Source organism: Pseudopipra pipra, chromosome 4, assembly GCF_036250125.1.
Source record: "Pseudopipra pipra isolate bDixPip1 chromosome 4, bDixPip1.hap1, whole genome shotgun sequence".
NCBI lineage: Eukaryota > Metazoa > Chordata > Aves > Passeriformes > Pipridae > Pseudopipra > Pseudopipra pipra.
In genome coordinates, this window is record NC_087552.1 from 76,351,344 (window position 1) to 76,366,982 (window position 15,639).

Consider the following 15,639-nt stretch of genomic DNA (forward strand, 5'->3'; position numbering starts at 1 on the left):
GAGGATGCGAAAAGGATCTGCTGGCACCCCAACATTTTCCCCCGAGGCAAGCCATGGTGGGAGCCCAGCAAACACTTTATTGCCAAGAACAGCGATCCTCTCAACCCCCAGGCACAAAGATGGAGGCTGCCTCACTGTGTCCCACACCAGATTGGTCCATACAGACAAGCAGGTCCTTGGGGCCAAGAGCCAGCCCCAGCACCAGTTGCCCATCCTTGGGTCACCCAGGGGATGGAGAGAGCCAGGCAGCCCAGCCTATGTGACAGGGACACTCCTGTAGTACTAAGGCACCGTGCTGTGCTCCAGGACCACCACCCCAAACACTGCCCATGGGCTCCAACAGGCCTGGGGGGCTGCAGACAGCCTGGCTCCCCAGCAAAGGCGGAGGATGCCCAGCAGGCAGGAACAGTCAGGGTGGCACAGAGGGGCCCCGGTGCTCAAATCTCCTGAGATGGCAGAAATAGCTCTCTGCTACTGAAGGACCCTCGAAGCCCCGCACACATCCCAGCGGCGTCCTGCTCGCCCCCATGCTGTGTCTCTTCTCTCATCTACCTGACCTGCTCACGGTGCCCCTCTGCTCCTGCTCCCTCAGGCCAATGCTGTGTGGGACAGGGGGTCAGCCTGTCCCGGGGCACTGTGTCCCCTTGCCCCCATCAGAGGAGACGTCCCAGGAGCTGAGCGCCGGGAGAGCTGCCCCAGGCCACCGGCAGGGCGACGAAGCCCAGCTTGCTGTAGAAGCTCAGCTGCTGCCGATCAGCATCACGGACCTGGCAAAACACTCCTCGCGACCCTGGAAAGGAGGTGAGAGGTCAGGGCACTGGGACCCCAGCTCTGGGACCCCCTCCACAAGGAGGTTGGCCTTTCCACTGCCTCTTTGGCACTGGCTGCCCCTGTGATGCCCTGAGACACAGATCCACATGTCCCCCAGTGCAAGGGGAGGGGACGGTGCCTGGGAGCTGGGGCCAGACTGCACCAGAGTGGAGATGGGGAGCCCTGTGCTCAGAGAGGTGGAGTGCAGGTGGGGCCAGCTCCTAACCCTGTGCTGGGCAAGGGAGCAGTTGGGAAGGGGTTGTGCTGGAACAAGGGGGTCCCCCAGCACGGGGAGGTCCCGCTCACCGTTGGCCCTGAGTGCACTGAGCAGGCAGAGGGCCAGGCTGCGGGTGGCCCCCACGTCCAGCACACGGGGGGCCGTGCCCAGCTGCACAAGGGAGGGGAAGCGCCGCAGCACAGGCGGGGGCACAGCCCGTGGCTCTGCGTGGAAGAAGAGCACTGCTTCCTCCAGGACATCCTGTGGGAGACAAGCACAAGTGAGAGAACCCCCTCCACCGCCCCCATCCCCACTCCCCTCTGCGCCAGGTGTCCCCTCACCTGTCCCAGAGCTGGGCCGCCCGTGCCCAGGTCTGGGGGGTACTTGTGCCGTATGGCTGGCAGCCAGCTGCTGTCTTGCTGCTGCAGGAAGCCTTCAGCATGGAGTGCTCCAGCTGCGTAGCCACACGGACCACCCTCGTCCTCCAGCACAAAGGTGTACTCGGGGCTCAGGCTGAGGAAGGGGCCCAGCAGCCTGGCAGCCAGAGCAGGAGCACAGCTGAGCTGTGCCTGGAGCCCAGACTGCCCCACAGCAACCTCAGAGCAGCCTCCTCCTTCCTGCCCCATCAGGACAGAACATAGTGCCCACTGACAACCCTTTGAGATCCCCAGCAGAAGCCCTCAGCCAAGGGGATCCGCTACAGTCTCCTGCATCCAGGCTGGACAGTGGGTCTGCCCCCACTGTGGCTGCCATGACCCTGCTGGACATCAGCATGGGGATGTCCCTCCCTGTCCCTCCCACAGGGTGAGGCCACTGACAGCCCAGGGGCAGAGCTGGTCCCCGCAGGGATGCCAGGAGAGGCCATCGCCTCATCCCCTGCCCTGCATCCCTCAGCACGTGGCCAGGCTCAGCACAGCCTGGCCAGAGGGAGCCCCAGAGAGGCCACGTCTCACCTGTCACCGAGGAGATCTGGGTGGGCCATGAGGATCTCTGCCACTTTGGGATCACAGTCCAAACTCTCCCGGCACATACGGTAAAGCTCTCCCTGGAAGGCCGAGCCCCCCCTCAGTCCTGGCTGTGCCTGCCCTGCCGCACTGCCAGCTGCTCCCAACAGGCCTGGCCGGAGCGTGGCACACCAGCAGCTGCCAAAGGGGCTGCAGAGAGGGACCATGACCAGGGCTGTGGCCTGTGGGCGAGGGTAGGGGATACAGGGCAGGGTACTGCTTGAGCCACCCAAGGGCACTGCCATCTGCTAGCCTCGGGCTCAGGGCCACAGCACAGCCACCCTTCAGACCAGAGACTGCCATTCTGGTCAGGCCTTCAGAGAGCACCCACTGCAGAGATGGCCCCAGGCCAGAGCACACTCAGAGCAGCCAGAAAGGTCCCAAAAACAACACTGGAACTCAAAGTCTCCAAAGAGCCTGTGCACAGCAGGACATGCCCAAATGTCCTGTCTTGGTCATGGTTGAGTTTGCTGCTGCTCCCAGTGAAAAGGACATTCAGATAAAAGCCTTGATCCTGAGAGGGAGGCTGCCCTGATCACACAACGACTGGGGCAGGACTGTGCCCTGTTGTGCCCCATTCCCAGAAGAGACTGATGTGCTCAGCTGGATTTCCCTCTCAAGAGTTTCACTGGACACAAACATTCGTGTTGTTAAGGTTCAGCCTGAGCAGATGAAACCTGACAACAGGCAACTGTAAACAAGTCCCCACGATGGGAACTGCTGGCAGAACAGTCTGGGGTTACAATCTGCTCTCCCGTGCTTGCAGCTCCTCCTCTGCTACCCAGCAGCGCCACAGCGGCACACGGCCGGGTGCCGTGTTTAGCAGGGAGCTGCACTCGTGTTCCTGCTGGCTGGATGTGAGGCATTAGCCTTTCCTTGGGCTGGGAGAGGAGCAGAGTGAGGGTGGGGGGCTCGCTACAGGCTGTGGTACATGGGGAACCTGGAGCTCTGCTGAATTTGGTGACACTTTAACTTGTGTGTCCCCCAACAACCAGAATCTCCCTTTCCCTCCCCATCCCATCGAGCTATTGGGATGTCAGAGCAGGGGGTTGGCAGCAAGAAGGTCATGGCTGACAGTGGCTGCTGCTCTCCAGCAGGGAATCAGCCCATAAACTGGATGACTATTTGAAGAAGGGACTCATTTGGAGATGAACCCCAACAGGCTCAGGCAGTGCCCAGAGCTGCAGACCAGTGAAGGTTCCAGGAGGTCACCATCCAGACTTGACCTGTTCTGGGTATTTCCTGGCACCTGCTCACAGCCACTGCTGGAGATCAGCACTGGGGCTGCTCTGGAGATCACCCACAACCTGGCAACCCCGACCTAGTGCTGGTTAAACTGTGGCTGTGCCTGCTGCTCACTGGTAGGCAGGGCTCCTTTTCCTGCTCTGCCTAGGCCCTTGTCACAGGGAGGCAGCTTTGCCAAGGCCACAGTTCCTCTTCTCCAGCCCAGGGTCTGACACACTGCTGATCATGGCCCCAGGGAGCTGCCACAAGCCAGCTGGCTCTGAGCAGAGTCGGACCCGAGGTCCCTCCCCACCTGTGCCACCCTGCACTGAGGGTCAGCAGAGACGAGCCTGTAGCTCCTCAGCACACGTGCAGCACAGGCCATGCAGAGCTGAGCTCTGGCAGGACACCCCTGCAGGCCATGGCTCCCACCTTGTCCAAGGGCAGCAGCGGGCGCAGGAGGTACGTCTGGCTGGATGGGAAGAGAGGTGGTGGGTGGTAGAAGAGGTCACAGCTGTTCCCCACAGGCAGCAGTGCCTGGAAGATACACAGTCCATCAGGTTTTCCTGGCTCCAAGGTCTCTCTGAGGCTCCCTAAACCCCAGGAACCACAGATGCCCAGGGTAGCTCTTGTCTCCCCAAGCTTGCAGCAACCCAAAGCAGGGTTGGGATACTGGCTTCCCAGTGGCTCCTTCAGCCCCCCAGAGAGAGGCACACTCTCACCTGCAGCTCTCCAAAGAGGCCCCCACGACGCGCCCAAGGCTCGGCTTCCCTCCCCAGCAAGATCGGGGCAGTGATACTCTGGCACCCTGGGAACAGCAGGACAGACACAAGTGAGGTGAACAAAAACCTGCTGGGCAGGGGGAGATCAGCCGCTGTCACACAGCAGCACCATGATCCCCACAGTCACAGCTCCAAGGACCTGCTCTCCAGCTGTGCAGCCATGCCCAGGCAGGGACTTCAGATGGGCTCAGGCAGCCCCCTCCATTTCTTGGGGCAGCCACACACCCTCCATAGCAGGGCTTGAACTGGGGGGATGGAAAAGGACTGGTCTCACCTCCACAAAAGTGTAAGGTAAGGATACAACTCCTGGTTCAGCTGGGAAGCTGCGGCCTAGCACAGAGTGCTGTGCTCCTACCCAGCCACATCCACAGGGATGGTGGGAACATGCCCTGCACAGCTGCTTCCCCATGGAAAGGGCTCAAGGCAACAAGGCCCCCTCTGACACTGAACTTGGAGGCCTGCTCAGGTTATCACCCGGTAACAGCTCTTGGTTCGTAAGAGGTCACAAGGCCCACAGACCAACCAAGGAACCCTAAACCAGGGGAACATGGGCTTCCAAAGCGATGTACAGGCATTCAAAAAATAGCCTCACCTCTCTCACCCAGGGCATTACTGCTCCCAGTGGCCCATAGATCCCTTTTCCCAGACAGGCTAAGGGATCCCTGGGTTAAAGAGACTGAGGAACCATATCCTAGAAATGGGCATTCCTTCTAGGCTGTGAGAGATGGTGAAGAGCTGCTCAGTGACTGCCCTGTCCCCAGCAGCAGTGCCTCATCCTGCCCCAGTGTGTCAGGGCATGCAGGGGTGCCAAGCCTCCCCATGGCCATCCCTGCTCCACCCGGCACACAGAGCGTGGGGAAGGGGAGGCTGATGGTGAGTGCTGTGGGGCTGGAGGTGATGGAGGGCAGCAGCCAGGCCCCCCATCCATGTGGGTGACTCAGGGTAGAACCCCTACTTACAGCCAAAGCAGTTTCCCCAGGTGCCCTTGGGGCCAGGGTCGCAGAGGAGGTGACCATCTGCAAAGGAGGAGAGTGGTGAGCACAGAACAAGGGGCAGCGGTGGAGAAGGTTCAAGGGGAGAGACCCTGGCACCCCCAGCTGAATACAGGGATCCCAGACTCTGGGGTGGTCCTAGACACCTTCACCTCCTTAGCAGGGGAATAGTGGATCACCAGAGAACAAGCTTCAGATGGCCAGGGTGTGCCCCAGAGCCCCTGCGTTTGGCCAGGGTGCAGATACGCGGGATGGGGGCTGGCAGGGGCTGGCAGGGGCTGGCAGCCACGTACCCAGCCAGAGGACAAAGGCACTGGCGGCCAGCAGCATGTTGCGGATGTCCCAGAGGTAGGGGTGCAGGTCGTAGAGCAGTGCCCGGCTGGCGGCGCCGGCGAAGCGGCTGTGCAGGCGACACGTCTCCGCGCAGAGCAGCTGGAAGGACCGGGCTCGGCCCCGCCACCGCGCGCCCTGGGGACGGAGCGGGCGTCAGCCAGCTGGGACAGGCACCTTCCTGCAGCTGGGACAGGCACCTTCCTGCAGCTGGGACAGGCACCTTCCTGCAGCTGCGCCAGGACCAGCCTTACCCCGCAGGCATCAGGTGCCGTGGCCGGGACCCCCACGCTGAGGCTGTTTGCCCGGAGCCACCGAAAGTGCTCCAGGAGCTCCTGTGCCAGTGCCCCATGATGGTAGGGCAGGTAGAAGAGCTCCACCAGCATCCGCACCTCCTCCAGAGTCAGCGGCGCTGTAGGGCTGGACCCGGCCTCCTCTGGGATCGTCAGTGCCATGGGGCTGGACCTGGACTCCTCTGGGGTCAGCAGTGCTGCAGGGTTGGACCCGGACTCCTCTGGGATCGTCAGTGCCGTAGGGATAGACCCAGCCTCCTCTGGGGTCACCAGTGCCATGGGGCTGGTCCTGGCCTCCTCTGAGGTCATCTGTGATGTGGGGCTGGTCCTGGCCTCCTTGGGGGTCAGTGGTACCATGGGGCCAGACCCAGTCTCTGGGGTTACTGCTGCTGTGGGGCTGGATGTAACCTCCTCTGGTGTCACTGGTGCCAAGGGGCCAGAGCTAGCAGTGATCTCATCAGTCAGCAGGGCTGGAGTGCCAGGGCTGGTGCCAGTCCCTTCAGTCAGCAGGGCTGGGGGGCCAGGGCTGGCACCAGCCCCAGTCCCTGGGGGCATCTGGGGCATGTCAGCCCTGATGGCCTCAGGCTGGGTGCTGCTGGGGGACTGGGCAGGGCTGCCACTCCCTGTCCTGGCATCACTGGTGGGCAAAAGAAGGTTCTGACTGGTGTTGGCCTCACTGCTGGAACTCATGGTGTGGCCTGGGCTGAGAAGGGTCTTGGTAGCCATTGGGATTCCTGCAGACTGGGCACTCTCAGCCACACTGGGCAGAGAAGAGGAGGGCTCACAGCATTCCCTGCTCCCCGTGGCAAGCTGGTCCCCATCCCCTGTGGGGCTCTGCTGACTGCCATTGGGTGTCCTGCTTCCACTGCCCTTCTCAGGCTCCGAGGTCACCTTCCTGCATCCCTCCCCTGGTGCCCCACCACAGGGCTCAGGGCTGTGCTGGTCTACCCCACTGGGAATGGAGTCATGCTGCTCGGGGTCGGGCACAACCTCCTGTCCTCCTGCTGTGCCAGACTGCAGCCTTGATCTTCCCTTGAGGCCGACACTGGGGTGTCCTGGGGTCCATCCTCCTGGCAGAAAGGAGCAAGGGGGAAGCCCCTCTGGCACCTGCATGGAAACTGCTGCCCATGGGGCAAGACAGCCTGGGGATGGCTGTGCTGGGGAGCTCCATCCCTGAGCTGGCAGGGACCAGGATGTTGCCAGGCCCTGGGTTCGAGTTTAGGCCTCTGGGGCTGGTGAGGCTCAGGCATTGCACAGGCAAACACTGCAGAACACCAAGCGTGCTCCTGGCTGAACCCCCCTGGCTGAAAGACAGAGCTGTGTCCTGGCCCAGGCTCCCATGCTGCCAGCCAAGGACACCCCTGCGGGATGTGGCCAGGGCAGGAGCACCCACAGGGCAGCACAGTGGGATGGACACCCACTCCTGCCTGCCACAGCATGCACAGGCCCTGCTGCCACACCAGCCTGAGAGACCCACCCAAACGGACAGGGTTCCCTCATCCCACCCGCCGAGTTCCCGGCAGAGCCAGCCCAGCGCTCCGGGGCTGTGAGGGAGTGCGAGTCCATCATCTACCTGGCTCCAAGGCCTGCTGGTTTATCTCAGACACCCAGTCACGCAGCGCCAGCTCCAAGGCTTCCTGCGGGCTGTAGCTCCCCTCCCGTGGGCCTTGGCTGTCCCCCAGAGCTGCTGCCACCTCCATTCCTAGGGAACCACAGCTCATCAGCCTGGGCAGCCCCACTCCTTGTTTGATGGAGCTACCCCAAGCCACGCTGTGGGCCCCCAGGATGAACCCCATGCCCAGGGTCGTCAGGCAATGCCCAGCCAGGTGAGACACCTCACCCAGGCTGCCGCGCAGGAAAGGGCCTGGCAAAAACCAGCAGCAATTGGCAGGCACAGAACTGCCGGGGCACTGGGGCCACATACCTGCACGATCAGGGCTGGCACAACTTCCCAGCTCGCTCTGAAACCAGGTGCCCAGCGTGTGTATGGGGATGAAGTTGGCCTGGAGCTCGCAGTTGGGGTTGAGAAGCAGTCCTTGGAGCCTGGGCATGAGACCAGGAGCACGTCCCATGTAGGGGCCCAGGAATACACGTCTGCAGTCATAGTCATTGGCGTAGAGGTTGTCCCAGATGACGGGGCGGCGCCGTAGGACACCCTCCACCTCCTCCAGCAGAGCAGCTGAGAGCTCCTGTGACACCACCTTTGGGCCTGGAGCATCAGGGCATGGACACACATGGAGCACACAGGCACTGTGGTCCATCCCAGACACACAGCAGGGACACAGACACATCTGGGTGCCAAGCACAGATGTGAGGGTCGAGTCACCCCACCTACACTCCCAAGCCAGGACAGGGGACCCCCATCCTGACCTTCTGCCTGGCTGGGGCTGCACACCCCGATCTGAGGCACCGCAGTGGGGCTGCTGGCTGGTGGCTCTCCCAGGACAGCGCCCGTGGCCATGGGGTTTGCAGACACTGCACGGGGGCCACATGCCCACAGAGCTGGGCCCGGCGCTCACCTGTCCAGATGACACTGATCCCAGGGAGCAGCTCCTGACCGATGGTCTGCAGGTAGCAGGACTGGCCGGGGCTGGGAGAGCAGAGCGAGCTGCAGTATTCTGGGGAGAGAGCACAGGGCATCCCCTGAGGGACGGGGGACCAGGAGAGGAGAGGCTGCCAGGATCATGGACAGAGGCTGAGGAGGAGTAGGGTGCAGGGAACACAGAAAGCATGGCTGCAGGCCCTCAGGCCCTCTGCAGCCTGGTCCTGTCCTAGTCCCAAGATCACCAGAGCTCCCCTGGGAGAATGAGGAGGCCAGGGAGAGCTGTGTGGGCTGCCAGAGCACTCAGCTCTCAGCAGAGACATGGACTGGCTGCAGCCAGCCCAAGGGCTCCCCAGTCTGAGGGAGCTCCCTGGGGTAGGACGCTGGGGCCACAGGGCTGCAGGCAGTACCTGTAGGGCAGAAGAGGAAGACAGGGGGTTGGCCCAGCTCCTGGTACACCTCGTTGGCCACAGAGGCATGAGCCTGTGCCAGAGAGGGGAAGACGTCTCTGTCAGCCTGGCACATGCAGGGGTCGATGTCATCGAAGAGCAGAGCGAAGGAGCAGCACCCCATGGCAGCCACCTGTGGGCACAGACAGGGGCTGCTGGGATCCCTGGGAGAGAGAAGGCGGCGAGCCCAGAGGAGCCAGGGAGAGGCAGACAGGCATGGTACAGTGCAGGGCAGTTGCTGGGCTGTGCCATGGGAGAAGCAGCTGCCCACGGAGCAAACCCACCATGCCAGCAGCTCTTTACCCTCCCTGGGGACCTGGGGCTCAGTTCCAACCTGCACCAAGCCCAGTGCTGCCTAGCAAGTGCTGGGGCTTGGCTGGTCCCTATCCTGCCCCCAGTCAGACATCCATGGAACCCTCAGCTCTGTCACCATGACAGGGACAGCACACAGGCCATTGGGCACCCCACAGAGCTGCTCCCTGATGCGCAGCAGCAGGAGTGGTTTACAGCTCCACACCACCCCTTGGGGTGGGCACAAGACCCACAGGAGAGGTTTACAGCCCCAGAGCAGCCCTCGGGGTGGGGACAGGGCCCATACAAGCACGCGTGCCCCTCGCCTGGGAGCAGTAGGAGGAAGGAATGGCCCACGGTACCTGCCTGAGTTTTTGCTGCAGCAGGAGCCGATCCCCAGCACTGGAAAACACCATGTCCTGGCCAGCAGAAATGGCAAAAACAAACTCCACACCCTGCTTTTGGGCAGCTTCGATGAGAGACCGCATGCAGACTGGGGACAGAGCAGAGGGAGTCTGTGAGTGCTGGGAGGCAAAGGAGGGAGGGGACCATGGGATGGAGTGGAAAAACGAATGGAGGGAGAGGGAACAGCAGCAGTCTGAAAGGAAGGAGACGAGGGCATTGGGAGGGGAGGGGCTCAGGGGAGACCATTTCCAGTTCCTTGGGGAACAGAGGACTTTCAACAAGGGTTGCAGGCCTCAGTATATTCAAGTATATTGCCAGAGACCCACATGGGGAGCTCCCCACGCTAGGGAGGCTCCTAGGCAATTCCACACGACTGGCACAGTCTAGAGGTCTCCTCGCACCAGTTAAGGTCCAGGGGCCTCCCTGCAATGGGCAGGGTTGTGGCAGGGTGAAAGTGGCAGCCAGCCTGGTCCTGGCTGGGACCCAGCCCGTGGTTCACCCTCAGGGTCCTGGGATGCCTGCAGCCCCCCCGTGGGGCCCAGCAGAGCTGCTACCTGCCTCATGCTCCGTGTAGGGCTCTCGCCAGAGCAGCCGGTGCTTCAGCTCATCCTTGGGCGCGTACATGTAGCAGTTGAGCCCCCGGCGTTTCAGCCTGCACAGCAAGAACAAGGGGTCACCCGGGCTCCACACGGGCTCTTTGCACCTGGGCAGGTGCCAGCCACGGCACCGTGAGCTGCTCGGCACACAGCACCCACTCCTTCCCAGGGCTGCCCCGTGTCCCAAAGCTGCCAGATCTGCCAGGGTCTGCTCTCACTGGCCCTGCAGCCTGTGGAGCCACAGCTCTGCCCTGGCACAGGGAGCCCTGCCACAGCCACATGGAGACATAAATCTCATCCAGCACTCCCAGTGCTGAGCCCTCTGATTTGTGCTCATTCCACTGATGGTCTGTCATTGGCACCAGCTGCTCAGAGAGGAGCTGGACAAATCAACCCCATCCCGAGGCGATTCTCAGCCAGTGACAGATCCTGCCCATGTCCTTCCATCACAGGGACACAGGGTGGCACACAGATATGCATGGGGACTCACAGGGACACAGAAAGGCCACCCACACCAGGCAGGGATGGCAACCTCAGGGTATAGCACAGGGTGGCGGGGACAATGGCCCTGGGCAGGGCAGGCTGGCTGCAGGGAGGGTGGCAGTGGTGCATTGTCCCACGTCCAGTGCAGCCACCGGGGCACACCAGGCTGCACTGGGCTGTGCAGAGTCCCAGCACCATCTGCTGGCACAAGGCAGCCCCACGTCTCTCCATCCACCCTCACTGCTCCTGCCTCCATCTCGGCACTCTGCCACGGGCTCCCTTCAGAAAAGAAAATTCAGGGTACTTGCCATTGAAAGAGAAGTTTCCTCTGTTCCATAGACCACGGTCTCCCATAGAAACCTGTAAAAGGTGGGGGAAAAAGGCAAAATGCAGTTGTTGGGAAGTGCCTTAAAACAGTCTCTCTCTGTGCTATCTCTGAGTGGCTCTTGCAGCCAAAGATCTGCCAGTTGTTCACTTCTGGGTAATTCAAGTATGTGCTATTCTCCTATTGCCTTGCTGGGCACTGGTATTGGAGCAAGGGGATTAATGTCTGAGCTTCCATCCTTCCCAGAAAGGAGCAGCTGGGAAGAATTTCACAAGGTAGGGCCTAACCTGGGAGGGGAAATGTGCACAGTAAAAGCCAAGCCTAAAGGAGGCATTGGGAACTAGCCACATTATAAGGCCCTTTAGAATGATTTTGGGGTGCACTGAAGCACAGAGCCAGCGCCCATCCATCCTATAGTTTTCTGCCTGGGAATTGTCTTCTTTACAGAGACCAGGTCTGTGTCTCTGCATCTCTCTGTGTATAGTGTCAGGCAGAGCATCACCACTCCCATATGGGCTATAAAAGCTGGTTTTTGTGTATTTAATTGCTGCACAACTCAAACTGCACAAAAATTGCACTGAGGCAGTTCTCCCTTACCCCACAAACACATCCCTGCATCGAGCAGGGCAGGACTGTGGGGCAGCACCCCTGTCCCATGGCAGGCTGTTCAGATCAGGAACACACAACCACCCATGGGAATGCCCACAGGTGCTGGGGCTGTGACTCCACAGAATGCTTCACAGACACCTAGTCTGTCCCCCACTGGAAAACACAGCCCCCAAAGCTTGCAAAGGGAAAACCCAGAGAGGGAAAGCATAGCAGGGAACAACCTTCCCAGCTCTCTGCTAGCAAAGACACCCATCAGTGAGCACCAAGGCTGGCCTCAAGGACACTGCCCTTCTGGAAGGCTCACAGGAACAAAACTGAATGCAGGAAATACAGACCTGGAGTCAGCAAATTCCCAAGTGTTTCTCAACATTTCCCCTTCTGCTGCTTGCAGACTTTGGGTGGTTGTTGGGCACCAGTGTCTGACACAAGCTTGAGGCTGCAGCAGCACAGCAGCTGACAGTGTTCTGTAGCCTGGAGGGCAGGAACCAGCCTGTGACTGGGTATAATGAGGAGGACACTGACAGACATGCAGCACCCATTCCCCTGATGGGACTACTCTGCACTGGGAGCTGCAGAGTTGTCTACAAAGGCAGTGAGAAAGAACATCCAGTGGAACACAAGCCCCTTCACTTGGGGACAGCGGGAGAACAGGCAGGTCAATGCATTTGGAGAGATGCAGATTTGACAGCTTCTCAAAGCAGAGGTTAAGGGGAACCTCTAAGTGTTCCAGCGCAGACCTGAGATTTAGCAAGAGAATCTTCAGTCACTTCAAGTCTCTGCAAGATCTGGCAGCTGCAATGTGAAGTCTCATGGAAAATCCATTATGTCTTGGACAGTGATGGCAACTAGCCATCAAGACAGCCTCCTGGTTTCAGATGGGCTCTGCATCCTGAGCAACTTCTGAGTCACTCCCTGCACCTCACAGCAGCCAAGGCCAACGGGAGCAGAGGGCATTCACCAAACTGGGCAGTGCACAAGGACAGAGCGCAGTGACTCTTCGGCTCAGAACAAGGACAGGCTCTCAGCGTCTGGCATAAGGCCAACGTCGCCCAGAAAAGCACCTGTGTTTCCCCAAAGTACCTGAGTGTCCTGGAGCTCATCTGCCTGGGAGGGGGCCCTGATGCCCAGCTCCCTTTGGCAGGAGCCCACCCCGCAGCCCCCAACACAAGCCCTGGGCAATGGCGGGTTGCACCACAGGACTCACTGCTCTTATCTTCCCTGCAGACAGATGATCTGCCTGCTGAACATCCACATGGTTACTCCATCTACTTTGAAATAATATACACTCACTTTACTAGCCATCTGTGCAGGGGCCAAACCTGTGGCCACTTGAGGATCCCAGCAAGCATTTCACCCAAAAAAGTTATTTCCATGATAAATAATTAGCTATTTCTATTTCCCAGTCAGGTCCCAGGAGTCCCTATATGGCACCTGCTTGCAAGTGCCTCACTCACACGTTGCTGTGAACTGATGGGGCCAGTCGTTTGACACTCAGTCCTGCACACGCCCCAACAAGAGTGTCCTCATGGAGTGGCTCTGCCACGAGCATCGCTTTCCTGTGTCCCCTTTACCAGGCCAGCTTTCCTATATCAGTGATTCTTGTCTGACTCATGTCGACTTCCCCACCCCTGCACTTCCTACTTATTTTGTGTTTAATTGCATGGTGCTTGTTTCCTTCCAGGTGAGGCAGTGGGCAGTGGGCTCAGCAGGGTACTGTGCTGCCAGGAGAAAGGGTGATGCTTTTGCCAGCTCCAGAGTTGCTGTGTGGCAGAAACAGGAGTTGGGTATGTTAGCAGGGAGCAGGACAGGGTTGAGTCCCACAGAACTGCCATGAAAGACCAGTTCTGGGCGCAGCCCCAGCACTGTTGCCCTGTGGGCAGGGGGGCACACCGGGAAGCTGCCCGAGCCCAGGGCAGATAAGAACCCCTAGCAGAGAGCTGGAGACCGAGCAGCAGGTCCCCGTGCCCCTCTGGGGGAGTCGGCTCTGCTGGGGTGGCTGTGGGGCTCAGTGGTGCTCTGGGGATCCTTGGGAGCAGCGCGGGGGTGCTGGTCCCGACTCCCTGGCAGAGATGGGGTGCTGTGCCGGGGCCCGGCTCCCACCTCCCACATAGCCGGGGACCCAGGCGCGGATCCCGGAGGCCGTTCCCGGCCCCGGTTCACTCTGGGTGGACCGGGCCAGCCCCTGCGATGCCCGGGCGGGGCGGCCCCGGCCCCAGCCGCGGCCCCGGAGGGACCTACCTTCCACCACGCCGCAGAGGAAGCGCGGCCGCCCCGCCATCCCCGCGCAGGAGCCGCCCTGCCAGCGCGGAGGCAGGCGCAGGGGATAGATCGATGCTCGAAGGGATGGAGGAGGGCGCGGACGAATGAGCGGAGGGATGGAGGAATGCGTGGAGAGATGAGCGGAGGGATGGAGGAATGCGCGGGGTGACAGAGGGACTCGCGAAGGGATGGAGAGAAGAGACAGAGGAATGAGCAGAGAGACGGACAGGTGCGCGGAGGGATGAAGTGTCGGAGGGTGGGATGGAGGGTGTGCGGAGCGGCTCGAGCAGGGACGGCTCCAGCGCCCGCCCCCCCCGCGGAGCCGCGGCCGCCGCAGCGCAAGGGGCGGCCCCGCGGGTGGGGCCGCGGCGGGGCCGGGGCGCGGGGCGGAGCGGGGCGGCCTCGGGGCCCGTGCGGAGCCCTTGGGAGGCGATGCTGGAGCCGCAGGGCCGGAGCCTCCCGGGCCAGAACCCCCCCAGGGGCACCGGGGCCCGGGGTGGTGTCATGCCAGCCCCGGCTCCCCCTCAGCCCCCGCTGCGGGCCTTCTCCTGTGCGGCCCGAGGGCTCTGCCTTCTCCTGCCGTTGCAGCTTCCCGGGACTTCACAGTCCCAAAGCTGTTCTCGAGGGGTCGGGTGTCATTATGGGTTCCCCGCTGAGCCGGCACCTGCCCTGCCCGCACCCTCATGCCAGGTCCAGGCTGCAATGCCTCTCCAGGCTTGCCAGGTCCGCGCCATCAGGTCTGTCCATGTGCCCTACAGGTGACTCACCTGCCTGCCTATGTCAGGCTGCTGTTTGCCTTGTGCCACCCTGCTCTGAGCTGCTGACACATCTGGCTCGTGATTCTCTCCGTCCCACAGGTTCTGGTTTGCAGAAGTGCTGCCACGTCATTAGTTCCCTGTCCTGCAGCTGCACATCATGGGGACCTGCCTACACACGGGCCTGTGTGTTTGACATCACCGAATCATTTTGCTCTTTTTCTGACCTCTTTTCCTGTTTGTCTCTCTCACTGCAAGGTGGATCAGAGCTCTGCAGCATCCCTGCAGCCTCCCCCAGCCAAACGTGCCATAACCCAAGAGTCGAGTTGTCCTGGCTCCAGCCAGGGCAGGTTTCATTTTTCAGCAGCCAGGAGGGGAACGGCAGGACCCCGAGGTTATTCTATACCGCCTCACCACATGCACAGCGGGTACAGGGGTGGGGTTTTTCCCGGTTTTGCCAGGGTGTGCAGTTGGGTGGCCCCCCGGGTTCCGAGTGGGGAGCAATTGCGTGCGAATCGTTTGCCTGTGTTGTACCTCTGTTATTGGTATTGTTACTGTTTTCTTATCTCATTGCTGTTGCTACTAAATTGTTCTTATCTCAACCCGTGACCTTTAGCTGTTTGTGCCTCCAACACTCCTTTCCATCCCACCTCAGGGGGACGGTGGGGCAGTGAGTGACCAGTTCATGGTCTGGAGTTCTTCAGTGGAAACACTAAGTTGGAGAATGCCATTCCTAAACAGGACACAAGTACACAACTTTGTTACCATGCAAGTGTGAGGGATGGAGCCAGGAGGGTGCAGAGGGGCACTCCTGTAGCAAGGCACTGCCAAATTCCCTCCCAGCAGCTGTCCCCACCTGAGGCCATTTCATCTAAGCCAGAGGCATGGGCTTGCACAGGAGAAGTGAGCATCGGAGGCCTAGGAAATCTGGATCAGTGGCTTCTCCCTCTTGCCTTTGCAGGTTAATGTCATGCCAGGAAGCCAAGTCATGGTGTCTGGGCCATCAAAGCTGACTGACCAGCAGTAACCTGACAGGGTCACAGTGCCATCAGAGTGCCACAAGGCCATCAGAGTGCACTGTGAGCCAGAAAGGTCTGCCCAAAGCACAGCAGGACAGCACGAAGGAGGGTGTGCAAAGCAAGGAGAGCCTAGGGCACTGAAAGCCTGAGCCCCTGGACTGGGGGCTCATAACCAGACACACACAGGGATAAAAACCATTGCTGGGTGTAGGACAGGCAGCGGTGCTGTGGGAAAGCAGCTCGACACTGCCAGA

General features: G+C 60.8%; 1 protein-coding gene across 7 annotated transcripts; it reads right to left on the reverse strand.

Annotated features, from left to right (window-relative positions):
- Window positions 1-54: 54 nt before the first annotated feature.
- LOC135413704 (protein O-GlcNAcase-like) lies at window positions 55-14,033 on the reverse strand. Of its 7 annotated transcripts, none has more exons than XM_064653700.1 (17): window positions 13,591-14,028; window positions 10,727-10,778; window positions 9,894-9,991; window positions 9,297-9,427; window positions 8,605-8,776; window positions 8,172-8,270; window positions 7,577-7,861; window positions 7,226-7,354; window positions 5,614-6,719; window positions 5,323-5,497; window positions 4,997-5,053; window positions 3,978-4,063; window positions 3,688-3,792; window positions 1,981-2,072; window positions 1,369-1,561; window positions 1,117-1,288; window positions 55-790 (listed from the first exon to the last, which is right to left on the reverse strand). In XM_064653700.1, exons 1-17 carry the CDS (start codon window positions 13,628-13,630, stop codon window positions 654-656), a joined length of 3,129 nt encoding a protein of 1,042 aa, XP_064509770.1. In that variant the 5' UTR covers window positions 13,631-14,028; the 3' UTR covers window positions 55-653. The 7 variants fall into 7 exon arrangements, 6 of the variants coding, with proteins under 6 accessions (XP_064509770.1, XP_064509767.1, XP_064509766.1 ...); XM_064653697.1 differs by having other exon boundaries at window positions 5,614-6,722; window positions 13,591-13,976; XM_064653696.1 differs by having other exon boundaries at window positions 639-1,288; window positions 13,591-14,033.
- Between the last annotated feature and the right edge of the window lie 1,606 nt (window positions 14,034-15,639).